Source organism: Azolla caroliniana, unplaced genomic scaffold (assembly GCF_043228905.1).
Source record: "Azolla caroliniana isolate FFs.n. ecotype wild unplaced genomic scaffold, voAzoCaro1.0.p SCAF_1, whole genome shotgun sequence".
Lineage (NCBI taxonomy): Eukaryota > Viridiplantae > Streptophyta > Polypodiopsida > Salviniales > Salviniaceae > Azolla > Azolla caroliniana.
In genome coordinates, this window is record NW_028230436.1 from 35641082 (window position 1) to 35665075 (window position 23994).

At 38.2% G+C, this 23994-nt stretch overlaps 3 protein-coding genes and 1 long non-coding RNA gene across 4 annotated transcripts; 2 read left to right on the forward strand and 2 right to left on the reverse strand.

Annotated features, from left to right (window-relative positions):
• Window positions 1–372: 372 nt before the first annotated feature.
• LOC147870169 (uncharacterized) lies at window positions 373–2035 on the reverse strand. The gene is made up of 2 exons (XM_087339635.1): window positions 1741–2035; window positions 373–1637 (listed from the first exon to the last, which is right to left on the reverse strand). Exons 1-2 carry the CDS (start codon window positions 2032–2034, stop codon window positions 453–455), a joined length of 1479 nt encoding a protein of 492 aa, XP_087195761.1. The 5' UTR covers window position 2035; the 3' UTR covers window positions 373–452.
• An 813-nt stretch (window positions 2036–2848) lies between these two features.
• TOP3A (topoisomerase 3alpha) lies at window positions 2849–17898 on the forward strand. The gene is made up of 23 exons (XM_087337612.1): window positions 2849–3372; window positions 3630–3702; window positions 3839–3961; window positions 4264–4385; window positions 4473–4545; window positions 4659–4782; window positions 7030–7115; window positions 7863–8042; window positions 8165–8293; window positions 9062–9136; window positions 10407–10496; window positions 10633–10737; window positions 12403–12437; window positions 13002–13131; window positions 14098–14150; window positions 14804–14897; window positions 15892–15930; window positions 16234–16312; window positions 16537–16608; window positions 16840–16896; window positions 17010–17228; window positions 17312–17423; window positions 17507–17898. Exons 1-23 carry the CDS (start codon window positions 2912–2914, stop codon window positions 17766–17768), a joined length of 2793 nt encoding a protein of 930 aa, XP_087193738.1. The 5' UTR covers window positions 2849–2911; the 3' UTR covers window positions 17769–17898.
• A 123-nt stretch (window positions 17899–18021) lies between these two features.
• LOC147870171 (uncharacterized) lies at window positions 18022–18184 on the reverse strand. The gene is made up of 2 exons (XR_015532423.1): window positions 18098–18184; window positions 18022–18064 (listed from the first exon to the last, which is right to left on the reverse strand). It is a non-coding gene; the product is annotated as an uncharacterized LOC147870171 (long non-coding RNA).
• Window positions 18185–19905: 1721 nt separating this feature from the next.
• Window positions 19906–23379, forward strand: LOC147870172 (vesicle transport protein GOT1-like). The gene is made up of 6 exons (XM_087337613.1): window positions 19906–20104; window positions 20199–20290; window positions 20387–20467; window positions 20558–20655; window positions 22799–22880; window positions 23004–23379. Exons 1-6 carry the CDS (start codon window positions 20074–20076, stop codon window positions 23040–23042), a joined length of 423 nt encoding a protein of 140 aa, XP_087193739.1. The 5' UTR covers window positions 19906–20073; the 3' UTR covers window positions 23043–23379.
• The last annotated feature ends 615 nt before the right edge of the window (window positions 23380–23994 follow it).

The window sequence follows — 23994 nt, forward strand, 5'->3', positions numbered from 1 at the left end:
AAGGAATAAGGGTGGGGTGGGGGAATTCAAATTCCCAACATTGATGTGGTCCACTCACAAGCTTACTTCTTCAAATGCTCATGATGGATTTATGGTTCAAGCCATTGTTCACTAGCTTAGATGCACACCATGACTAGTGGATATATATGAATCTTTAGGCACATGAGTTGATTGAAACATATTTCACAAAGTACCAATATGCATTTTTGCACAACTTCCACATCAGAGAACCATGTCTTCTAATGCATTAAAAATAATGTAGATCATATAGCTGAAAACACCGAAGATAGGATACATTGTCAAACTAGGTCATATCCATGAGGAATGAGGAAAACATTCATGAACTTTCCAAGTCCCTCGAGGATGTAGTGAGATGATAGGGTTGGAAACATGTTGTAGACATCCTATTTCTCTTTCATGAGACTTTACTTCTTATTGCACCAAACCTAGATTTAAAGAGAAAGTTCCTGACAAGAGGAAAGTGAAAGGGGAGAACATTGTGCTTGGAGGTATGCAATTCCCTCACATATATTCCCAAGCATATGGTCGGACACACTCCAAGGGGATACGATGAGTTGCAAGAACTCTTCATGTTTGGCTACTAGGAGATTCCATTTGGTGTGGAGACTCTCTTCAAATGATGGGTAGGCACCAAAATTGCGCGATTGAGGCACATTACTACGTGATTGTGGTAGCTTACCAAACCCGGCTGGTTTCGCAACAAGCACTAGCAAACGACCAGGCGGATAAAGAGCCACTGCAGGATATGGAGGTTGAGGTGTCTCATCTTGGGATTTCTTTGAATCAGGCTGACACCACCCTATACCTTGGAGAAACTTCTGTTGCAAGCCCCTGCATACACTCATTGTAACCTCTTGTGTGTCTATAGTCCATATGACACTCTTCCAGTAGGGATCATTCTCGAGTATCGTCCTTGCTATCTTGGGACTAAACTCGATCAACTTCTTTCTCAACCCTTCCAATGCGACCAAGGAGAACCTCGGCACGATATCATAGGCTGATACGACACTAGTTGCAAACTTGGCACTTTCGAGGGCTAGTTCATGACTAACACAAGCAGGAGTCGAGAAGCTCCAACACCTGAGGCCAGGATAAGTGTGTCGTAGCTCCATCCCAGCCATGATCGCTATAGCACCTCCCATGCTATGCCCCACCAACACGAGTTTCCAATTAGCTGATTTTGCTCCATCCCCCATGGGCCCTCTAGTAAAAGCCTTGAGGAGGTGGGGTCGAATTTCATTTAGCAAAGCTTTTGTTGCCTTGACATACCCACCATGTGCTTGACCGCCGTAGAATGCCTCGGGAGATGCCCCCGCACTCGTGAGCATGTCGGCTATGTTGGAGGTGCCCCGTAGAGAGACCACGACTGAGCCAAAGGGCACGTCAACGCAAACCACATAGGCCGGGCGCATGGTGTTGCGGTCGGCGTTCCATTCGGCATGCACCACAGCCGACTCTGGTAGCTGGGTCATGAGGGAGAAGGATGAGACTTCACAAACATAGACTGCCTCAGCCATGGCCCGCCAGTGCTGGATGCATGCCAGGAACTCAGGGCTCTGGCTTAGCTTCTCATCCGCCAGGCGGCCTGGGGGAGGGGGAGGCTGCTTCTCTGCCATCTGAAATACTTGTACATTATACATACATATACACATAGTATTGATATTACACGATCCTTATTATTTTTTATGAGATGTGTTACCGATGACAACGGAACGTTACCTTGAGCATGGCAGCGAGGCCCAGGGTGAGGTCGGTGATGGAGCAAGGGCCCACATGGTCTTGGAAGGCGGAAGCTCCTTTGGCGAGGAGGCCCAGGATCTGAACCAAGGGTGGAGGGGAGGAGGAGGATCCGCCGCCACTTTCATCATACTCTGCTGCTTTCGCGGAGGCTTGGAGCTTGGCCCATCCAACTCGCTTCACCGTCGCCACCACCGACGCCACCAGCACGCCCGCTACCGCCGCCGCCATCTTCCAGGTGGCGCTACGTCCCCCCGCCCACACTCTCTCCATCATCATGCCTGCCTGCCTGCCTGCCTGCCTGCCTAAGGCCTTCCTTCCTTCCTTACGTTACACACAGAACCTTAACTCTCTCTCCTTGAACTTCGTCTGCAGTAGCTTCCCCCACCCCACGTAATTAACCCACTCCTTTGGGCTGCTGGCTGGTGCCGCTACACATATAGTGTTAACAAAAAGCTTTTAAGAAAAGAAACACATCACATCAACTTTGGTGGTCTCGTCGACTCACTATATAAGTTCGATTCGATTTTGGATTGTGAGCATAGATTGCCGGACGATGAATTCAATTGGGTGCGCGCACTCGGAATCATCTTCAAGTTAATGTTTTTCTTTTGCTTTTGGTCATGCTGTGGGGCGATAAGACAATTTACTGCCCAAGAAATTTTGGCTACTGATGATTGCAAAATTGGGTGCAGTGACTATAGATAGGTAGGTTTGAATGAACCATATCGTTAAGATGAATTAGGTTTTGTTCGATGTTCGGGTAGTTGGTTGATCGGAAAAACTCCATGAACGTGAGTGAGATAGGGCAGCAATTAGGGGAGGCCCAACGAAGAAGTCTTGAGAATCGAGATGTTATGTAGAGGTGGGTCATACAAAGGATTTACGTTGTTTCGAGTGGCCAGCCTCACGCCCAAATGGAAAGAAAAAAGGTGTCCGTCCGGACGCAAATGTGGAAACGGACGGACGGACGGCAGTGTGACTCTCTCACTGAAAATCATGCGTAGTTTAGTTCCCGCCACCCACACGCAGGCGCAGGCACAGGCACTACAGTCTACCACTACCTCTACTGCTTGCTGCTATGTACTGGATACTCCTCCTGAAGCTCGCCATGAGACCTGCACAGGCGACAACGTCGTCCAGAAGGTAAGCCATGGTGGTGTTACGGGTGCTGAACGTGGCGGAGAAGCCATCCGTGGCGCGGGCCGTCTCCGAGATTCTGTCGCGTGGCTCCATGCGGACCCGCGAGGGTCGCTCTGTCTACAACAAGATCTTCGAGTTCGAGTACACCATCGTGAACCAGCGATGCTTCATGTCCGTCACCTCTGTCACTGGACACCTCATGGAGCTCGACTTCGAGGAAAGATACAAGAAGTGGCACTCCTGTGATCCTGCTGACCTCTATGATGCTCCCGTACGGAAGTTTGTTCCTCAAGACAAGCTCCCTCTCAAACGTACTCTGGAAGAGGAGGCTAGAAGATGCCAGTGGCTCATTCTCTGGTTGGATTGTGACCGAGAAGGAGAGAACATCGCCTTCGAGGTGCTTGAGATTTGCCATTCTACTAATCCTCGCCTTACTATATGGAGAGCACGTTTCTCTGCACTCATTGACAGGCACGTTCCACCTCTTTTCTTCATCTCGGTTTTGCACCACCTAAGCCGCGTCTTCTTCTATATTTGTGCCTCTGAAACTTTTCCTGCGTTTTCTTGTTTTTGTCCCTCTCCCTCTCCGTCTGAAACAACCGTTTTTTTCTTTCTTTTGGCCCCAAAAAATTTCGCGACTTCGTTTTCTCTGATCTGTCTCAGTAATTGGCCACATTTTGGTATGAAAGAAGCTTTTATTGCCTCTGAGAACATTGTTCTTTCTCCAGAGACATTCACCAGGCAGCTCAAAATCTTGTGCGACCAAACCCTCTATTTGCAGATGCAGTCGATGCCAGGCAGGTTAGTGTACATTGTTTTATTTACTTCCTGAATGCATCATACTGTACTGCTTCTTGTGTTTGTTTGTGCACTGTTGCTTTCCTTTCAGAGGTTCTGCACATTACACACATACTAAGTTGCTGCTTTTGCGCATCAGGAAATTGATCTGCGTATTGGAGCATCTTTTACTCGCTTCCAAACAATGCTTTTATCAGACTCATTTGTCTTTCCTTTCCAAGGAAATGACAAAAAACTCATACTAAGTTATGGTCCTTGCCAGGTATGTCTCTTTCATGCTAGTTTTATGTACTAGGATCTTAATAATGGTATTGATGTCATGATCAGTTCCATTTTATTCATGAAACAAGCTTCATTAGTGGAGACATTTGATTTGTTGCAGCTACACAGTGCTTTGCCATATCTGGACTGTTGTTGACATATATCATGTCTAAACACATTCAGAATGTGATTTCTAATTGTGATTAAGTTTGTTGCATATGTTGTAAGTTCTGTTGGTCAAGTGCGATCAAGATTTCTGAATTTTAACAAGAGACTTCCAATTGTTGTTTGGATATGCATTAGTTTCCAACTCTGGGATTTGTAGTGGAGAGATATTGGGAAATTCAGGCTCATCAGCCTGAGGATTTCTGGTCAATCAGTTGCCAATATAGCTCTGAAGATGGAAGTGCAACATTTAATTGGGTGTATGTATATAATGACAATGGATTGAAGTTTCTGTGGAAATTAAATTGTGAAACAAGAATAATGTAAATGAACTGAATGTGATGCAGGAGAGGACGTCTCTTTGATCATCTATCTGCGCTAGTAATCTATGAAATGTGCGTGGAAGAACCTACAGCCACAGTGAGTGAGAATTGGTGCACCCTTCTTTCCGTTATCCTTCGATTTTTCTTTATAATAGAGACTAGAGTTTCTGAACGACTTTTGTTGTATGTGGAAATTCTCTTCATCTGCAGGTTATTGAAGTGAAAGGAAAAGAATGCAAAAAGTTTCCACCTCATCCACTAAATACGGTAGAGTTGCAGAAACGTGCTTCTCGGTATTTCAGAATGAGCTCAGAACAAACTATGAAGGCAAATATCATTTCTTGTCTCAAGGATTGTTGTGCGTTATGTATTTCTGGAAGTGGAGATATTATCCACTTGTAGTTTTGCTAATTGATTGCAGATTTACTTGCGTGTTTGATGTCTTTGTAATGCTTAGTATTGTTGTTAATATCGTTTCCTGTTGCATTCTTGATGTTAATTTAAATTGTTGTTCATATTTCAATGATATCCTTCAATCTTGGTCCAATATTTTCTTTTCTTGAAAGAAGTGCTTGCAATAATATGAGGAGGATGTTGATGATTTAACCTTCTTTTTGTGAGCTTCTTGTGTAACATATCTATGCACACACTAATGACAAAAGGAAACTTCATGCTCATAAGGGAAATGCTCTCAGGATATCTATTTAGTAGCGTGTTTTTCAATGGTACAGTTTGAAAGTTATTGTTCAAGTTGGTGGATATGCACCCAAGGCACTAGGATGTGCGTTTAGATCAGGCTAAATGTCAGCAATGCATGAAGGAAAAATACCCCGAATAGAAAACAATGCACATACCTCTGACATTAGGTTTTCAGTTGAAGAACATGGTGTGCTATACAACTGCCACCAGAAGGGTCACTCTCTAATTGCAGTTGTATGCAGCAGAGGAAGGATCTTTAGTAATGGGCATGTGAGGCAGTTGCCAGCCTCATTGTCAATGATAATAGAGGAGATCAATGTGCTACCAGAGAGGAGAGAGTAAAGAGAATTTGGAAATCCTCTGCATGGCAGCTGGAAATATAACAGTGCAGCAGAATTAGGGTTTGAATCAGGGAGTTAATAGAATGTACGCATGAACATCTCAATGTGATGCTTCGTTTCAAGGATTATGCAAAGAAAGAAATATATATAAAATAATGCTTTTTAAGGGTCCAATATGGCCAATTGGACCAAAAGAGAGATTTACATCTTAAACTGTCTTGTTTAATGAAAGGGTCAGATAACCACCATCTTGTTGGAGTTTTCTCAAATTGTCTTTCTCTACAGCATGCCTGGTGGTAGATATACTCGAGTCAGTTGTTCCCTGGCTGCCTATATTTGCTCCATGAGTCCTAAGTAATGATGACCGGAAGATCATTACTTTGGTCTTACCAAGGTTCATATTTTGCAGTTAAGCCTTTCTGTGCACAGAAATAATCTATTATATAGGCCATGGAGGTGGTGTTGCTAGTTTTCATGTCAAAAACCAATGCAGTCATAAAGCAAATCATGCGAGGAATTCCTAATAAGTCTCTTCCTTGCAGCGAATGTTGTAGATCAGCTTGTATACAGAAAGCCTGAAGTCAGTGGGAGAGAGTTAGAAACATTCCTTCAGCTACAGTGCTTGCTTTTATACTATGTATTTACTGCTTGTCATCTTACATGGGTATTTGATTGCATATGGTTGCTGCTAGACATTGCTTGCTCTTATACTATGTATTTACTGCGTGTCATCATACATGGGGATCTGATTGCATATGGTTGCTGCTGGAATAGTCTACCTTTCTGTACAGATCACAATGTTGAACACTTTGTGGGATCCCAGAAGGCAGCAACATATATCTACCTCTAAAGAGTCCAAAATGACTTATAAACACTATACATCATCCATGACTGTGATACATATCTCAATTGAGCAAAAGCAAATAAGGACATCACATGTGAAACTTCGAAGGATTTAAAATGAGAAACAAACAATGTTGGTTATTGAACCATGATTTTCATGGAGGACTACTGTCTTGTACGATGTCATGTAATAATGCGAGATGTGAGTACGAGCAGCTGAAATTATTCTCATCAGTCTTAGTAACAGGGTAAAAATTTCCTCGTGTCAGGGTAGGTAATAAGGTCCTGTTTCTGCCCATAGTATAGTCCTTTTTGTTCCCTTTGGGGCATAGGCAATGTATCTACAAGTCTCAGTGTATTTCTGCAAAATCACTACTGTGGAGTGAGCCCAGTACAAGATACCCAGCCCAAGGTGGTAGGAGCTGGGAAAGTTGGTTACGTGCCTGTAATTATAGTAGAATCAATGGATGGAAAAAGTGAATCACTGCATGAAGGAACAAGAAGCAAGATAGAGTAAGGCCCTTTTTGCTTTGGAAGTTGAAATGATAAAGTAGATACTAGCATTTCGTGGGCTTTCATGGAGGAAAGCGGTATTGAATATATTCTTTATCTTTTCCTTTTGAAGTCTTTTTTGGCTGTGTTCTGCAGACTTTCTTTTGCTTGCTTCTTTTTATATCTTAGCTGTACAACTATTTTTCAGGTGGCTGAGGAACTGTATCAGGCTGGATTTATAAGCTATCCACGAACAGAGACGGATTATTTCTCCGAAAACACAGATTTACAGGTCAGTTGACTTATTTTTATTATGCCATTTAATAGTACGGGTGCTTAGTTTATTTTTGTATTTGAGTTAGTCTTGTGAGCAAGGCAATGCATTGTCTAACTTGGATACCTTCACCTTTAACTATGGCAATGAACAGAATACTGCCATGGTTCTTTAACTATATAGTGTCTGTTTGTTGGCTCTGTTTCACTTCATGGCATGGAAATATTTTAATACATATAATGTAAATTACCAATAATTTGTACTTTTCATGAATAAGATAAATTCATTTTGGTACATTAAGAAATAAAGATATACTAATATCTCTAAAAGAGGATAATGACCCGTAAGACTTATCAAATATTATAACTGCTGATGTTAACTTGTCAAAGCTTACTTTTTGTGACTTTCTCTCGGTGCAGGCATTTCTTTTGGAATAAATGTTGATTCTAGAGTTTTAATTATTGTTTCAAGTTTTCATACAGTATATTGAACCACGCAGATTGTTGTAAATTGTGTTGCTCATAAAATGTTTTAGTAGTAGTAGTAGTAAATAATAAAAAAATATTGATTACTGGAGAATGAAATCTCAAAAATCTGGGATTAGATATTTGTGATTTTCCAATTCTTAATACATATCATGTTCTTGAATACAAAAGAAACAGTAATATGCCAGGGGAACAGGTAATGAGCATATGGAATCCAACCAGTCGAATATTACTTCTGCATATTTAGATCTGTTACTTACATTGTGTAATGCTATTTCAGGGTATTGTTCAAGGACAATCTCAACACTCCATATGGGGCTGGTATGCTCAGCGGCTTCTTGACCCGACGACAAATTTATGGAGGCAACCTAGTAATGGTGGGCATGATGACAAAGCTCACCCGCCTATTCATCCAACAAAGTTTTCCCAAGGGGAATCTAATTGGTCCAATGACCATGCAGTAAGCGTAAGAATGCTAGATTGCACAAAAACTTTCATGCTTACAAGATATAGCTGGAAAATCTTAGAAACGTATACTCAAATATAACTTTCTTGAGGTTGTACTTTGTTTTTTTTAAACAGAGATTGTATGAGCTGATTACTCGCCATTTTCTTGCTTGTGTCTCTCAACCAGCTGTTGGCTATGGGACAACTGCATCTGTAGATATTGCAGGGGAATGCTTCACAGCATCTGGTCTCATGATTACAGCTGTAAGGTTCTTTGAAACAAATTCCTGGATCATATCCTTTCCATAGTGTCCATAAGCTGTTTTCTATGTTAGGATTCATGCCAATGTTGCTTGTAATTCTTTCTCTAACATGGTTATTCTGCTAAGCCTGGAGATCTTAAAATGGCTCTGTAACTTGGCAACTGCTTCGCAGAGTGTTCTAAGGAATTTGATATTGTCATGGCCTGACCAGGAGTTGAGTTTGTAGGAACATGAGATGGGACGAGATCTCTTAGTTCGTTAAGCCGAATCTCTACTGGTTTTTAGGAAAGACAAGTAGTTTCTATTTTCTTATGCGTAAGTGGCATTTCTTATGTTTCTATGGTGACATGGCTATATGTCATGCTATATATGAAGTTTGAAGATCCCCCAGTTCTTGCTATAGCTCTTAAAGGGTGAAGGCTGTACTCATTATCTGTGTGCATTCATGGATTAGGATAAATATTCAATTTTATGTCCTTATGTTGACACCTAGTCTTAGCATTGATGACGAAAGTATGATGACAATTTTTTGTCAAGATTATGTGTGGACGATGATGTGACGATCTTATTTTCCTTTTGGTAGACACTAAAGAGGTTAAGCTTGCACTCTTGTGTGATCATATTATTTTCTTCTATGCTATTCTTTTCTAATAAATGTTTCCTCACCTTTTGCTCTTCATTTTTTTCTTATTCTGGTTTTTCCTATCTTCTTTAATCCTATATTAGTCAGTTCAAACTCTTCTGCTATGTATTTCTCCTCTCCAAACAGAAAAACTATTTGGAAGTATATCGCTTTGAATCATGGGGGAGCTCCACAATTCCAAACTTTGAACTCGGGCAGCAGGTTTGTTGGACATCTCCCTAAATCAAATACTTGCGTACTGTTTTAGGATTTGCGTTGATTTCCATAAACTGGTAGTCTTGTGGACATCAAATTTGTTTGATTGTCTACAAATTTTATGTTAGGATATATGGGGTTGAGAAATCTGATGGAATGTACTCAAAATGAAGTGGTGGATTCAGTTATGATGTGTAAATATCGCTGTGGGTATATATATGGTGATAATGTATGGTCGTCTTTTCTGGGGACATACTAATTTACAATTTTGGAGACATAGTAAACATTGTTATCTTTTAGGCTAGAATTGGCAGTAAGGAAGCAAAGTGCTCCATAATGTAGTTTATAAGATCTACAATTTTTACGATGGATTTTTTCCCTAATGAATTGTGAAGTACTTCTACTTTCTTAGATGGCCTAAGAATGAGCAATTTTTTTCTTGATATTTCATTTTTCTTAGAAGACCCAATTATATGTCCAAAATTTTCAAATATTTGAATTTTTTTTTACAAGACCCAATAATAAGTTCCAAAATTTCCTAATGTTAGATTTTTGTTACATGTATAACGAACTTAGCATAATTTCCCTGTTTACAGTAGGCAATTCATACTCTGAGGACTGATGCACTGAATGTGATGCAGCACTAAAAATGAGCATGCATGTACTCTCGAGACAAAAGCCCTAAAGTCCTCAGAAAAAGAAAGATATATTAACCTCTTTTTAAAGGCCAAAGCAACAGTTCTATAAGAGATTTGGAGCTCTGATAGGAAACAAAGCATGGTTGAAGGAAATACATTGATTTTCTATCAGACATTTAAAGTTGTTGAATTAGACTATTGTAAATGACGGTCATAAATCTGGTTCAAACCATGAGGAACTTCTCAAATGCTCATTGCAGCTATTTGTTTGACAGCAATGAGAATGTGCTGGCCCTTGGTTAATCTTTTGTGTGAGTAGCTAAATTTTATGTTTAGTTCATTATAGGATTATAGTATCTCATGTGGTTCAACAGATCAGGAGATTAAAGCTTTTTTGCCTCTTAAATATTGACTAAAAATCTTTCCAACATAAGAACTTTAACACCAAGTTGCATTAATACAATTTAACAAGAATGGGAGAAAGATCTATTAAATGTTCCTAAAAGAAACTATTCCATAAAGTGTACAGTTTGACAGTAGACGCATGAGGTTTTTAAAGAGATAATTGAGTCGTGTGGATTCAATGGCTTGCATGCTGAAAATTTCTTCATTATTATCATTACTGACGTCTTTTCCAGTTTATTCCAACAAGGCTAACACTAGATATGGGGACAACATCACCGCCACCTCTTCTAAGTGAAGCAGACCTGATCAGTCTTATGGACCAGGTGATGCTTGGGTTTTTCTAGGAGATATTCTAGTCATCTATAGCCTACTGCAATCATGAAAGTTTAGTTGATTTTCGTTCTCCGTCTCTGTTTTTAATGATGAAATTTAGAATTATATATTCTTTTCTTGCGGCAGTCAGGCATTGGGACAGATGCAACAATGCATGATCACATTAAGAAGTTGTTGGATAGGTGTTACGTAGTCAAGGATGCAAACACACGTTTTAGTCCAACAAGGCTGGTAAAGGTTTCTTTCCTGGAATGATATAGAAATATTTATTGTTGGATACACTCTGCTTGCAGTGAGAGCATGCCATATTTTTGCTGATATAGTACTCATTATGAAATTAAAGATTACAACCTACCCAGTCATTTATCTCATCACAGTAGAGAAATCATCCCACACTGCCCATTTCTAAAAGTTCTATTTCATAGAAAGAATGAAATATTAATATCTCTAAAAGAACATGATGGCATATAGACTTGTCAAAGTTTGCAAATGTGAATCGTTTAATTTTACAGCATGCAGTACCATCTGAATCAGCCTTTCTTTGCTCTTCTACTCTGAATTCTTTCAAATGTAATGATGAGTGGCCAACAATCAGGTTTGGTGTCTATTTCCTGGAACTGAAATTGCTGCTCCCTGAGCATACCTATCATGTGGTCATCCAATCTGGAGAGATCGGTTGGATGATGAGGCCAACTCCCGTCCAATGTGATGATGGCTTTGATCTTGAAGATATGCACATTAGGGTCGAGGGTGATGTCTATGATGTCCATGACAAAGAGCAATGGCATTAGTTGTTGCCATTCCTTGGAACTTTGCCCACAATCTTTGATTAGACATCAGGAGTGTCCCTAACAATATATATATATATAGGTGAAATCTGTCAAGGTTCTCTACCTAAACAAAAATAAATGTAACCACATACAAAGAATCTTGTTATCTATACAGATAAGGTTCTCTAGTTAGATACGTTGTACTTTCTGTCTTCAAAAGATCTCCAACGTGTGTTAATCGAGCATGGAGAATCTCTGACACGAGGGAAGCACCTGGGATGAGAAGGGTGGTGAGATAGTGGTTCACACTGCTTATGTTTATTTGCATGACAGGTTGCTATTGCCTGATCTATGATAACCCCTTTGAAGTGTCTTAGTTGGCATCCAACTTGTGTAGTCCTTGATTAACTGCAACATGAGGAATAATTCGGGAAAAAATAGTTGTGAGTATTCTTTGTTGATGAGCTTGTATGGTTGTTTTATTTTCCGTCAACAACTTTCTTGTGTCTCTTGAGTTTTTCCAGAAACACTCACAAGCCCTGTTGTTCCTAATGTTCTGCTATCTTGTGCGTTTGGCCAAACTCTTGGTTAAAGAAGCAATGATATCTCCCTCTTATTTCACTCAAAACAGTACAACGGCAAACAGTGTTCTTCTGCTTCCACCCCCTGATGGCGTGTATACTTTGCCATATGACTAGAACTATTCTTGCATATCTATTTGGATATCCCCCCTATGTATATCAGAAACCTACCTGTCCTGATGAACAATAGGGATCTTTCTCTGCCCACACACTCAATTCTGACTCCTTGACCATATAGTTTAGCTAAATTAAGGCCAATCATGATAGTCGTATACTTGCTAGGTATGTAGGCCAAACTTTTATTTTCACCGTTCTACTTATTTTATATTTTAGTTTTACATCTTTGTTCTAGTGTTTTTTCTCATGTTTTGTGGGTCTCCTCGTTGTTACCCATGGCCAATGTTTGTATCTCTGGGTAAAGTTCTCAACATCAAGTTACATAATTAATCATTCGAGTGCTTCCAAATTTCTTATACTCTATAATATATAAGGTTATGCCTTTTGCATACATGTATCCTTATAGTTTTGAATTTGATTATATGCAGGGTGAAGCTCTAGTGATGGGATATGATATAATGGGGTATACATTTCTGACTACTAGTTAAGTTTTGTATTCTGTTTTCCTGGAAAGCAGCTTGGGTAGTCCTCGAGTACCATTTTTACAATGCCTATATTTATTCTGGTTTATTGTGACGACCATTTTAATATGTGATCTCTCATTTGGTCTCATTTCCCATTTCACCTCTTTCTAGCTGATGGAAAAATGTCTTAATTTATCCTACTACACTGATTTGTGTGTCCTAGTTGATTATATCATTTTTTTAAATACTGTATTTCTCTTTGCTTGGGTAACATCTAGACAGGGACATTCCCAGATATATTGAAAAGGAGGAAGTGCATGTAGATTGATGAGGCATGCCTTGTGATTGAAATCATTCTTTGAGTTGAGGATACCAACATTAGGTGTTACCTTGCTGTGATAATTTCCTTGATGACAAAAAACGTTCAATCTATTCTGTGGAATTTTTGAGAGTTGCTTAAAGAACTCTATTAAGACTTTGAGAACTTCTGGTTACATCCGTCATTTATTTAGCTGTTTTAAGTTTTAGGTAGTTAACAAATATATTGTGTATATTGTTGTCAGATATGAACTTTGGAAGCCTTATCTTCGTGCCATGATGGAAAGGGATATGAAAGCTGTGAGTGATGGAACCAAAACAAAATTGGAAGTATTAGAGACATCCTTACGTCAAATGAGGGAGTGCTTTCTTGATGTAAGTAAAATTTTTGAACACTCTTTGAAAGAAGGAAATCATTTGAAATTAAGATATCTAAATTTGCGAGATTTTGTAGTAGGTCTAAATCACTTGTCTCTAAGCCCATATCACTTGCTTTATTAACATTCTTGCTTTTGTATATGTGCGTTTTATGCTAAAACATCTTCCCAAGAGTTTGTGATATAACCACAGTTTTTCTGGACTAAAATTTGCATATTTTACGTTGTTGCATCTTTAAAATGTGCTCCAGGATGTTGCCAAAGGAGGTAGAATTTTCTTTCTGGTCCAACTCAAGGAAAGAATTTGGGCAATTAGGATAGCCTCTGGTTCCTTTTTATTCTTCTTTATTGCAATGATCTCCAGTTTTAAGTGCTCATAACAAAGACCTTTTTCTTACTTTCATAGAATGCTAACTAGCTACCTAATAATTAAGCTCTGTGCTAAAACCAATCTAATTTGGATACAGATTGAATATACTTGCTTATTCTAGATCCTAGTTGCGGTGTATAGCAAGATGTCCTATTATTTATTCTATCACCGATATTTCTGAAACTTGAAACTATATATTTGCAGCTCAAACGATATTTGTTGGCATTAGCCATTCATTGAGTGCTATGAAGTAAATTAGTGGCATCCTCAGAAGTATATGGGACAGCATTCCCAAACATAGGCATAAAACAAGTACTTACGTTTTCATTCATGGTTTGTTTCTTTACAAACATTTGTGTTGCAAAAATTCTTCAAGATACCGCAGATTTGTAGTTATGATCATATTCTGGTTCTAATATAGCTGATGGAACTTCTTATATGTCTGTCTATTTATATTTTAAAGGAATATTAGCGTGTTTTAAGAGGCTAAAATGGCTTATCAGACCAAACAAGAGCTTACATCTTAATATGTAACTCTATAATTTGACACTGACATTATAACGTCTGGTTCAAAGTGATGTTTTTTGGATGCAGGCAAAGATGCATAAAGAGAAACTTTTGGAAGCAATGGGACTTTTCTTTGAAAGGCAAGCGTAATTCCTTTTTTCTGTTATATTCTGGTTTTGAAAACATTTCTGCTATTTTATCTTCATTTTTGTTTTATCTGGTTATTTTATCTGAGATGTGTTGAGCAGAGTAACATAATAAAATCTGAAAAACAACCAGAAAGTATTCATAATATCGGCATGAGTAGGAAGGTGTTTTTGGGAAGTCAATGTGAGAGTAATTGTCTCTGTTGATTTAGATCTCTTGCTCTGAAGGTTACCACCTGAAGACTAAGATGTAGAAATAGATTTCACTGAAACTATTGCCAATTATTGATATATAGAATGTGAACAATAGTTAGGACGTTGTATAGGATGATCCTTAGCTACATCCATATTTAGTTCGTGGATGTACTCCATGGCTAGAGTCTTTGATCTTTCTACTTCTATTCATGTACATGGTCTAAAAAGTACTTGCAAGTCCTGGTTTTGATTTAGAAGAGTGTATTATTTAAAAGAATAATCGTTGCTGTATTAAACAACCATTGAAAGCAAATCAGATTACAAATCTGAGCTGAAAAATGTTACAACTTCCTCTTAGTATGTTTTCCACGCAGAACTGTGCCAAGATGGTTTGTTCACAACTAACTGTTATTCTTTTATGCAAATACAAAACTTCTTTATGGTGGTTGCAGGACTAATAGACCAAGAGATGAAAGGAATTTTGGTGGAATGGTTCGTAGCTGCCCTTCTTGTCAAGAAGGAAATATGATATTGAGAAGGAATCCGGTAAGATCATATTTCTATCTGTTTTATGTGAGAATGAAAATCCATATTAATGAAATTGCAAGCTTGAAGTCAAACCTTAAAGCAATGACCAGTGTGATTTTGAAGCTCTTTCAAACATCAATTTCAACAAACTCTTACAATAATTATTACCATTGTGGTATTTGAAGTATTTTGGAATTTTTAACCACTGGACGTTCTCGTTTGTACTGAAATCAGTAAGTTCTGTGTCCCAGTCTAACCTGTTCAGAGGTTTCTGTAATGATTGATACGTTGATTAGTGGTGCAAGACGAGAGTGTTGTTACAGTGAGAGTTTGCTCTCTTTTCATGTCTTTCGAGGATGTAGTAACCACTACACCCTTCTCTGCTTCGCCCTGTTAGAGCACCCAACTCTTACAGGTCTTTGTGCACCTGTCCAGCAACCTTGACCACTTCCTGTGGAAGTCAAGGCTTTCATCCAGAAAAATATATGTGATTCTAAGTCTAACTTGTGAGAGATCTAGTAGATGTTCTTGAACCTGGATTTGTGAGAGTCATTAAAACTTTTTGTATACCATTCCCTGTCCTAAACGAGCTCCCTTGGGTATTCCAGTTATTGCTTTAAATGATGAACTATTGATATATTACGAAGAGGGAAGGCACAATACCGTTGCAAGTACTGAACAAGTTAATCAAACCATGTCTGAGGGTTTTCCTTTAGACATAGAGTAACAGCACTATTGTACCTTACCTCTGGAGAACCACTCTATTTGATGAAGAGCTGTAAGGAATATTGTGCCTAACTAAAGCAAAGTTTTTCTGTGTTCCAAACAATATTCAAATGTTGTCAATCCAGTGCTCAGGTTGTATCGCTACATAAACTTTTGCTCTCCATGAGGAAGTCCATTTTAAGTCATTTAGAGCCCCATATTTTTTGAATGATAATAGAAATAACATTGAATATACTTGTAAAGTAGTTGTTACCTATTGATCTTCTGATTGCCTGTAATGTTTCAGGGTGGAAAGTGGATGGTTGGATGTATGAAATTTCCTCATGTATGTATTGTTCTGCCTACGAAACCAATTATATGACATTGTTGAATCAGCATACTGCTATGTGAATACCTGATCAAAAAATTTTAACTATTGATATCATTGCTATTATGTTGTTATAAAGAGATTTCAAACATATATATATATATATGTGGGATTATCTGACAATTTTACATAATAATCAGAAAAAAAATTGAATTGCATGATCAATTTCATATACCTCTAGATAACTTGATATGTTCAAATGTATCTAGAAAAACATCCTATTCCTGTAGGAAGATCTAATGCTATTATTTTTTAGAATAGTGCAGGAATGCTATATGGCTGCCGAATGCTCTTGTAGAAGCATCAGTTTTGGATGAGGCTTGCTCTACTTGTGGACCAGGTTTAAAAAACTCACCTAAAACTAAATTGAACTGGTCTCAAAATGGAGATATTCATTATAAATGAGCTGCGTCCATTTTTTGCTCGAATGAGTTTATCTGCCTTGATGTAGAATTGATGTGCAATCCATGATGAATGAGTGGCAAGGTGGTAATATGTTTGATTTCATTAATGAAGAGTCTACCGTTTTCTTACCTTTGTCTTTATTCATCATATTATAAACAGGAGCTGTTCATCTCATACACTTCAAGTTCAGACAGGGAGAAATACCTCCTCAATATGGCACAGAATATACAGGTTTCAAGGAGTGATTTGTTTAACATTTTGCTATTCTGTATATTTAAGTGATGATATGACATTGTTCAAATCATCAATGCCAGCACTTTTAATACAAATATTTTTAGAACACTATCGATACACCCAAACTGTTATTAAGCTTGGGTGGTGGATGGTGGTGAATCGGTGATAACTTAGTATCTGGTTTGGTAATTTTGACCTTATATGATACAATCTTTTAATGGCATGCAGGTTGTGTTGGAGGTTGTGATGCCATCCTCAGGGAATTGATTGAAATTTGTGGGACTGGTATATGGCATGTGAATTGATCACATTTGATTCTTTCTGCTCAAGTTGTTTGAAAAGATATGGTCACATTATTGACGCATCTGAATTTTAATTTGTAACACTTATTAACTTAGGCGGAGGTGGGCAACCTTCAAACAGCAGAGGATTGAATAATGCCAGGCAAGGGGACAATCCCAACTCTACACAAGATCGAAGGTCAAACTTACCAACACAAACAGGTGTGGCAAACAGGGTGTTGAACACTGGTTTGCAAAATAATGTAAGGCAAGGTGAAAGACGTGTTGAAAGACGTGCTGCACAAGATAGAAGGCCAAATTTACACACGCAACCAGGTGTAATTTTATATGTACATGCTGAATAAGTCAATTACATAGAAGATTCTTCTAATCCTGTGTTTAAATGGCAATTTGTGTAGATTTGGTGATGTGCCATTGTAAAGAAATATGCTCTTTGCTTACATCTCAAACAGAGAGTAATCGTGGAAAACGCTTCTACCGATGTGCAAACAACAATTGCAATTTCTTCTTGTCAGTACATGTAGATTATTGATGGATTCATGTCATCTTACACTTTAATAGATCACGGTTAAGATTCTTCATATTTTATGTAGATGGGAATTGCAATCAGAAACCACTGAAAATGCTGACAGAGCGAATGGAAATGCAAACACTATGACTAGGACAACCACGCTAAATAGAGTTACTGGCAACAGTCGTGGAGGAAGAGCAAATAAAAGGGGAAGAGGGAGACAAAACACAGTGGGAAGAGGAGCATTTGTGAGGGCCACAGGTGAAACTTCAATCAACGGTAGTTGTTTTGTATGTGGAGAAACATCTCACTGGGCAAATAACTGTCCCAACCGTAATTCATAACAAAAATATGGATTTTGCTATTATTTTTGCCCCACTAAGAAGCTTGTGCTAAGCTTTTGTAATGTCTTAGCATGCCTCCTTGCTAAGGTCAGTCTATTGTTTTGATAAGCTATTTGTGAAGCCTTTATTTTAGGATTGACAAGATTACGATAAAAATTGCTAAATCTTTTCAATCACAAGACATTTCTTGGGTATGGTTTGTTCATGACAAACTCCTTGCATCTACTTCTGTGGATTTGAAAAGCACTAGTTTCATGATGCAAAAAGTGCCTAGTTTCATAAGAGCGGGTTGTGACCTTGCAACGCTCAATCCAAACCTTATTTCTAACATTAATCTCTGGGATGTGATTTCTTGGTGTTTGACTTGATCCTTGGGCTATTGACTATGGGCTTAGTTCAAGTACAGAGTCTAGATGAACTTCCCTAAGTGTTCACACTTATTTTTTTGCTAAAGAATTTACCTTCATTGAAATACATATTGCATCAAAATTAAATCTTGAAGAATACAACATAATATTGTACATAATACATAAATCTTAAACTGGTACACAATATTGTCATTGGCAAATACAACATGATGTGATGAATCCACCTCTATTTATCTAATACACCTCTAAATTTGAGGTTGATTGGTGCTAAATGTGCTTGCTTCATAAGTTGATCTTAATTTTGCTATTTGTATACATCATTTGATGTTGACACCTGTTGGACCTTCGGAAATTTATCAATTGGTTTGGCCGGTTCGAAGCTTGGAGTACGATTTCCACTTCCCCGACTGAAACCACCCACGTTAGGATTATTAGTCAATGGCTGATCGACCTTGATGAATTCACCTTTTTAAGCTTTGCCAAATTTTATTCACAACCTAGAATATTTGGCAAAGCTTACAAAATGATGCATCTAAGTTTTTTCATTTGTAAGTTCAAAATTTTTAGGGGTATGTCTAAAGAAGTATGGGAATTTTTGTCAACTGCCAATGTAGTCACTTCAATTACAAAATGTCTATTTTTTGGTTGTGATATTGTAGTAACAAAAATTGTTTCATTCCTTGAGAAGCTTTTCACAGATCAATTCAACCAAAGAATTCACCTAAAGATATAGAAAACATGCTTGCTAGGAATGAAAAAACTGAAAATAATATCTACTCTGTAGTTATAGTTTCTATCAACTTATTTATATTCCATCCATCTTGTTGGAGTGTAGATTTTGTCACAGGGAATAAGGGATCAAAAATAGAAAAAGGAATTATCTGTGTATTTTTAGAAATGATGAAGGATTCCTAAAGAAGTTAAAGGGCAAGCTACTTATCTAACCAAATCGCATCCCTCTATGATAAATCATTGTCTCAATGTGACACATGTTCTATAATTGTACAACATTTTCTATTAGAATTATCATGTATATGGTGATAGCAAAACAGAATATCCATCATTTTCATAATTATATATTATTGATATTAAAATGATCGTCTTCAACAATCATTGGAGAAAGATATGATAATCTTATTGATTTATTAGTAATTGTTTATTTATATGACAACATGTGTCATTAGAGTAAATTCACATAGAAATGGTTGTCAAGAGTATTGAATTCATTTGAAGAATAAGTAGAACATCATATTTGATGATGCATTAACAATCAACAAAGCAAAATTTTCAATGTAGCAATCACATTGAGTATATTGCAATTCATACATACATAGTGCCAATTCATAATCAACAATAAATCCCATGTAATGGAAGTGAAACTCTTGAAATGTAGCGAATATATCAAACAATGAAAGGGAATCAATTCAACATTTGATACAATGGTAATGAGGCATCAAGAGCTAATCATTGCCACAATAACACTTACTCATCAATAACGTTGAATCATCATGCATCAGAAGTTCAGTTCATCGTCAACAACATATCAACAACCCTTGTCGGAGGGATGTCATAGCGGGCGATAAAAAATATGTACTTGATCCATATTTTAAAATGGTGGGAAATTGCATACCATCAGCCCATATAGCTAGGGGCACATAGGGTCAGCTTGAGCTGCAGGGGTCAAGGCTAAAACAATTGGGCGGGGCTACCCTTCCACCACGAAGCTGTAGTTTTTTTACTCATAGATCGGTAAAAGAGAGAGAGAGAGAGAGAAAGAGAGAGAGAGACCAAATGTGAATACAACGCCTAAAGCAGACCTGTACGAGAAAGGACCCAGCGCTAACGCCATCGCCATCGCCATCGCAGCCGCGATTACATAGGCGGAAGTGAGCGGAGCTCCAAAAGCCCCTCCTTCTCCTTCTCCCTGTCTAGGATCAATGGCGACCTTCGACATGAATGATCGCAAAAGTAAGTTTACTCTCCAGAAAACAAAACGACTGTTTGACTTCTCTCTTTTCTCTTCCAAACCATTGGTGAGTGTTTTACTTTGGGTGTGCTGCAGAGATCGGAATAGGTCTCACTGGATTCGGAGTTCTGTTTACCCTTTTGGGTGTCATCTTCTTCTTTGACAAAGGCCTCCTGGCGATGGGAAATGTAAGCGCATTTTTTTCTTTTATTATCAGTATGTGTATCTTCATGTATTTAAATCTCGTTGTGAAAATAGTTCTAACCTAACAAACCAGCCATCAGATATTATTCCTATCAGGGCTCAGCCTCACAATTGGACTCAAGTCCACCACATCGTTCTTTCTAAAGCGCAGTAATTATAAGGTATAACTATCTTTCCTTGAATTCTCCTCCCTTTTTGCATGTATTTCTTCAGGTATAATTGTCTAAAACACTATGATGTTGTCATGGAAGGGTTCAATTTCATTCGTGGTTGGATTTCTTCTTGTCATTATTGGATGGGCCTTCTTAGGCATGATTCTTGAAGCCTATGGGTTTGTTGTCTTATTCAGGTAAGCCTACTGTTTTTTCTGGCATATGCTTGTGTTGCGAGGTAAATGGTTCTGTCTGGTCAATGTGTGAAAAAGATATATTAACATCTCTCAAGAGGTCAAAATGGCCTCTTGAGGTATATTGTGTTTGAAAATGTTTTCCTATCTTGGAAAACAACAAACCAAAATAAATATATGTAGACTACTAAAACTACATCAGATGGACTGAAACTTCTGCCTTCAAAAGATTGCCAACCTAAGATTGACGGGACTATGAAGCAAGGAAAGCACCTTTAGTCTTGGGTGATAATGTCTTCATTTGTCCATGACAAGGATGATGAGGCCTTAGTCCACAGATATAGAGAATTGGAGTGGAATTTCGTATTAATTTTTTCAAAAGGCCAAAGTGACCTATGAGACAGATAGGTATACCAGGTAATTCTTACAGGATACCTGGTAAAATAAAGCAACAGCTTCTATGTGATAATATGTGTATTCTCAGGCATCCACAATGATTAAATAAACTGCACAGTTAAGCAATAATCCTCTAGGATGTGTTGGCTGTGCTTGCTCCAAAGTCTCCTGGATCAGCCTTTTGAAATTTTCTGGCATATGCATTTGTACAAGTCCTGCTGATTATTTACTCTTCAGAGCTTGTATTTGGTCTCGTTCAATGATGATACTCCATATCCACCAAGGCATGCAACATTTTCTATGTGATGATTTGTGCATCCTCAGGCATCTTCAATGAACAAAGTAACTGCATGGTCAAGCAGTAATCCATGAGATGTTGTCTGTGCTTGCTCGGAGGCCTCCTGGCTCAGCTTTTTGAAGATGTCTGACATATGCTTTTGGACAAGCCCTGCCGATCATTTACTCCTGAGGGGAGACTCTCTAAATATGTGTATCTCTAGTAAAAGCAGCCCTAGACATCTCTGATCATAGAAATCGATGATCTGAAGAAGTGTCCCCGTATTTCCAAATGCTTTTCTTTGATAGGTCTCCATGCCCCATATGACTCCTTTTGAAGATGTAATATATCTTTTATATATTTGTGATGGTCATATGATCTCTGTTTCTTCCTTTTGAGTGTATTGTGTTCCCTTGCTACAAGCTCCACGTATCCCTTGATTCCTGAGTGGCCTTTTTCTGCCTTACGTTCACTATCGAATCATACATTATGAGCATTGTGGTGGTCTTCCTGCATGCCTTCTTTTTATGTTTTGCAAATGCGTTTTAGAAAAAGACCATGTTTTCTCAATGTCATATGGAATATGGTGATGCATAAGAAATTCTCTAATGTATTCAAAGCCAAAGCAGTATCTGTGCCTTTTTGCAGTATTCCATGTATCATGAGGTTTCTGGATCTTTTTAGCTCTTTTGTTGCTCACTATCCAAGTTTCTATCTTGAGAACTTGCATCTAGAACATACATGTGCTATTGTTGATTTCTTTGTGTTGTGACTTATCCATTGTAAATGTGTCATATGGGGTAAAATATGTCTGTAAGCATCTGATTGTCATCACTGTAAACAATGCTGGGCTTTTGCTATTTCAGATCTTTGATTTCTTGACTTTTTGAAGCCATCTTTCTTCATTGGAAGTTTTGAGCTTCAGATGGTCATCTCCAGATCTGCAAGTTTGCCTCAGTGCATTGGGATAGGAGTTATTGTTTCCTGTTTTTCCTCTGATAAGCATGTGCCATCTCAATTTGAGCATATTTCAAATCTTGAAGATCAACCTTGTGTTTGAGCACTTGATTCTTGAGGGTAAGTTTTTTTTCTCCTCGCAACACATCAGCTCTTGGAGTGCAAGGATGTTCACCTTGGGTGGAATGAATGAGGTTTCTTGGCCACTCTTTTTATTTCTAACTTTGAGGTTCTCTGGATTCAATATAGGTCTTCAATTTTGGGTAGTTGATGTCCTGTTTGTTGAACCAATCTCTGAGAACATGTGCCCTAGTCAATACCGAGAACTTACTTTTTAATAGTTTTTGGTCACTCAAAGCTTAGATGAATAGAAAGCTTGGTTCACATGTTTTCTTTCAGTGACACTTCCTTCATAAGATAGACAGGGTTTATTTTACCTTATGAAGAGGATTTTTCAGACCCCGTGACCATGGAGAGAGAGGATGTTTAACAAATGATCATTATTTTCTTTTGCAGTGGTTTTCTGCCAACGGTGATGGTCTTTTTATCCAGAATACCGTTTATTGGCTGGTTTTTCCAACAACCCTTCTTTTTATCTGTAAGTCACTCTGTTATCTATTTTATTAGTGTGAAAATCCTGAGTGTCATAGAATATAAAGTGGAACTATGTACTGCTCTGCTAGAACTTAAGATGCTGAACATGCATTTTGTTTATTTGCAGTTCTTTGATCGTTTTCGTCAGCGAAGGGTGCCGGTTTGATGTTGGACAGAGTTGCGCAAAGGCTTCGAGAATCGTAAAACTTATTTGTCAACTTTAGAATTACGTAGCCTTTATGCTCTGGATACATTCCAATGAACTCAAAATTGTTCAGTAATGCATGACCCAACAGCAGGAAATATGTTGAATGTGCATTGGTAGCAGTCTCTGCTTCTTTCTATATCCTTGTATTGCATAATGTTGCCAACTAACATACAGGCTTTCTGCCTAACTTTCAATATATTTGCACGCAGAATTCTCTGTATATAGTGCATGTTTCTATGTGTACTAATGTATCTTTCTGTGCTTGAGAAGTCCGATGGAATATAAATCTTAATGATCTTGTAGCTTTAACAGATGTAAGTTGATGGGTATATATATGTGTGCATGCACATCTGGGACATTATCTAATCCTTTGACCATGTTAAAGAGTTACCAGCCAAGATTATTAGCCTATACTTTGCATGTTGATACTCATGATATATAAGTTTATCATGAATTATAGATTCATGTTCCTGAATTATGACATTTCAGATGGTAACCGTTTTTGTCAGAATATAGGCAGACAAGGTGCTATATTTGATTGGATAATTCAGTTTGTTCATCTATATGCATTTGAGGATGCTCAAGGTTTCTTGTTTATTTCTTTATTCAAGTTTCGGGTTCTCTGACATGGTTGAAGAAAAGTATGTTCACGAGTACCCACTCCCCCTCTCTTTGTTTTTTATATAGACGAGGTATATAATTTCTTGGAAATTGGGTGGCTCATGAGCATGTTTGGCAGAGATAACAATGTGGATACTACTTTATGATCATGTCTGACTTTCTGGAGGCTCTATGAGGAAGTCTAGATGCTTTAAACCCCATCTGTGCAGATGAAGATTTGTACACAGCTTCGTGCAAACTTAAGTGATGGTATTGTACATCACTCAAGCATGGGTAACAAAATCAGAAT

What these genes read in the sequence shown, in the direction of transcription:
- LOC147870169 (XM_087339635.1), bottom strand. Translation starts at nt 2,034, where the DNA reads ATGATGGAGAGAGTGTGGGCGGGGGGACGTAGCGCCACCTGGAAGATG. An exon ending in GCCTCGCTGCCATGCTCAAG is followed by an intron (nt 1,638 to 1,740) that starts GTAACGTTCCGT and finishes CAAGTATTTCAG; the next exon opens with ATGGCAGAGAAGCAGCCTCC.
- LOC147870172 (XM_087337613.1), top strand. Translation starts at nt 20,074, where the DNA reads ATGGCGACCTTCGACATGAATGATCGCAAAA. An exon ending in TAAAGCGCAGTAATTATAAG is followed by an intron (nt 20,468 to 20,557) that starts GTATAACTATCT and finishes TTGTCATGGAAG; the next exon opens with GGTTCAATTTCATTCGTGGT. An exon ending in AACAACCCTTCTTTTTATCT is followed by an intron (nt 22,881 to 23,003) that starts GTAAGTCACTCT and finishes GTTTATTTGCAG; the next exon opens with TTCTTTGATCGTTTTCGTCA.
- TOP3A (XM_087337612.1), top strand. Translation starts at nt 2,912, where the DNA reads ATGGTGGTGTTACGGGTGCTGAACGTGGCGGAGAAGCCATCCGTGGCG. An exon ending in TGATCAGTCTTATGGACCAG is followed by an intron (nt 10,497 to 10,632) that starts GTGATGCTTGGG and finishes TTCTTGCGGCAG; the next exon opens with TCAGGCATTGGGACAGATGC. An exon ending in GTTTTAGTCCAACAAGGCTG is followed by an intron (nt 10,738 to 12,402) that starts GTAAAGGTTTCT and finishes GATTATATGCAG; the next exon opens with GGTGAAGCTCTAGTGATGGG.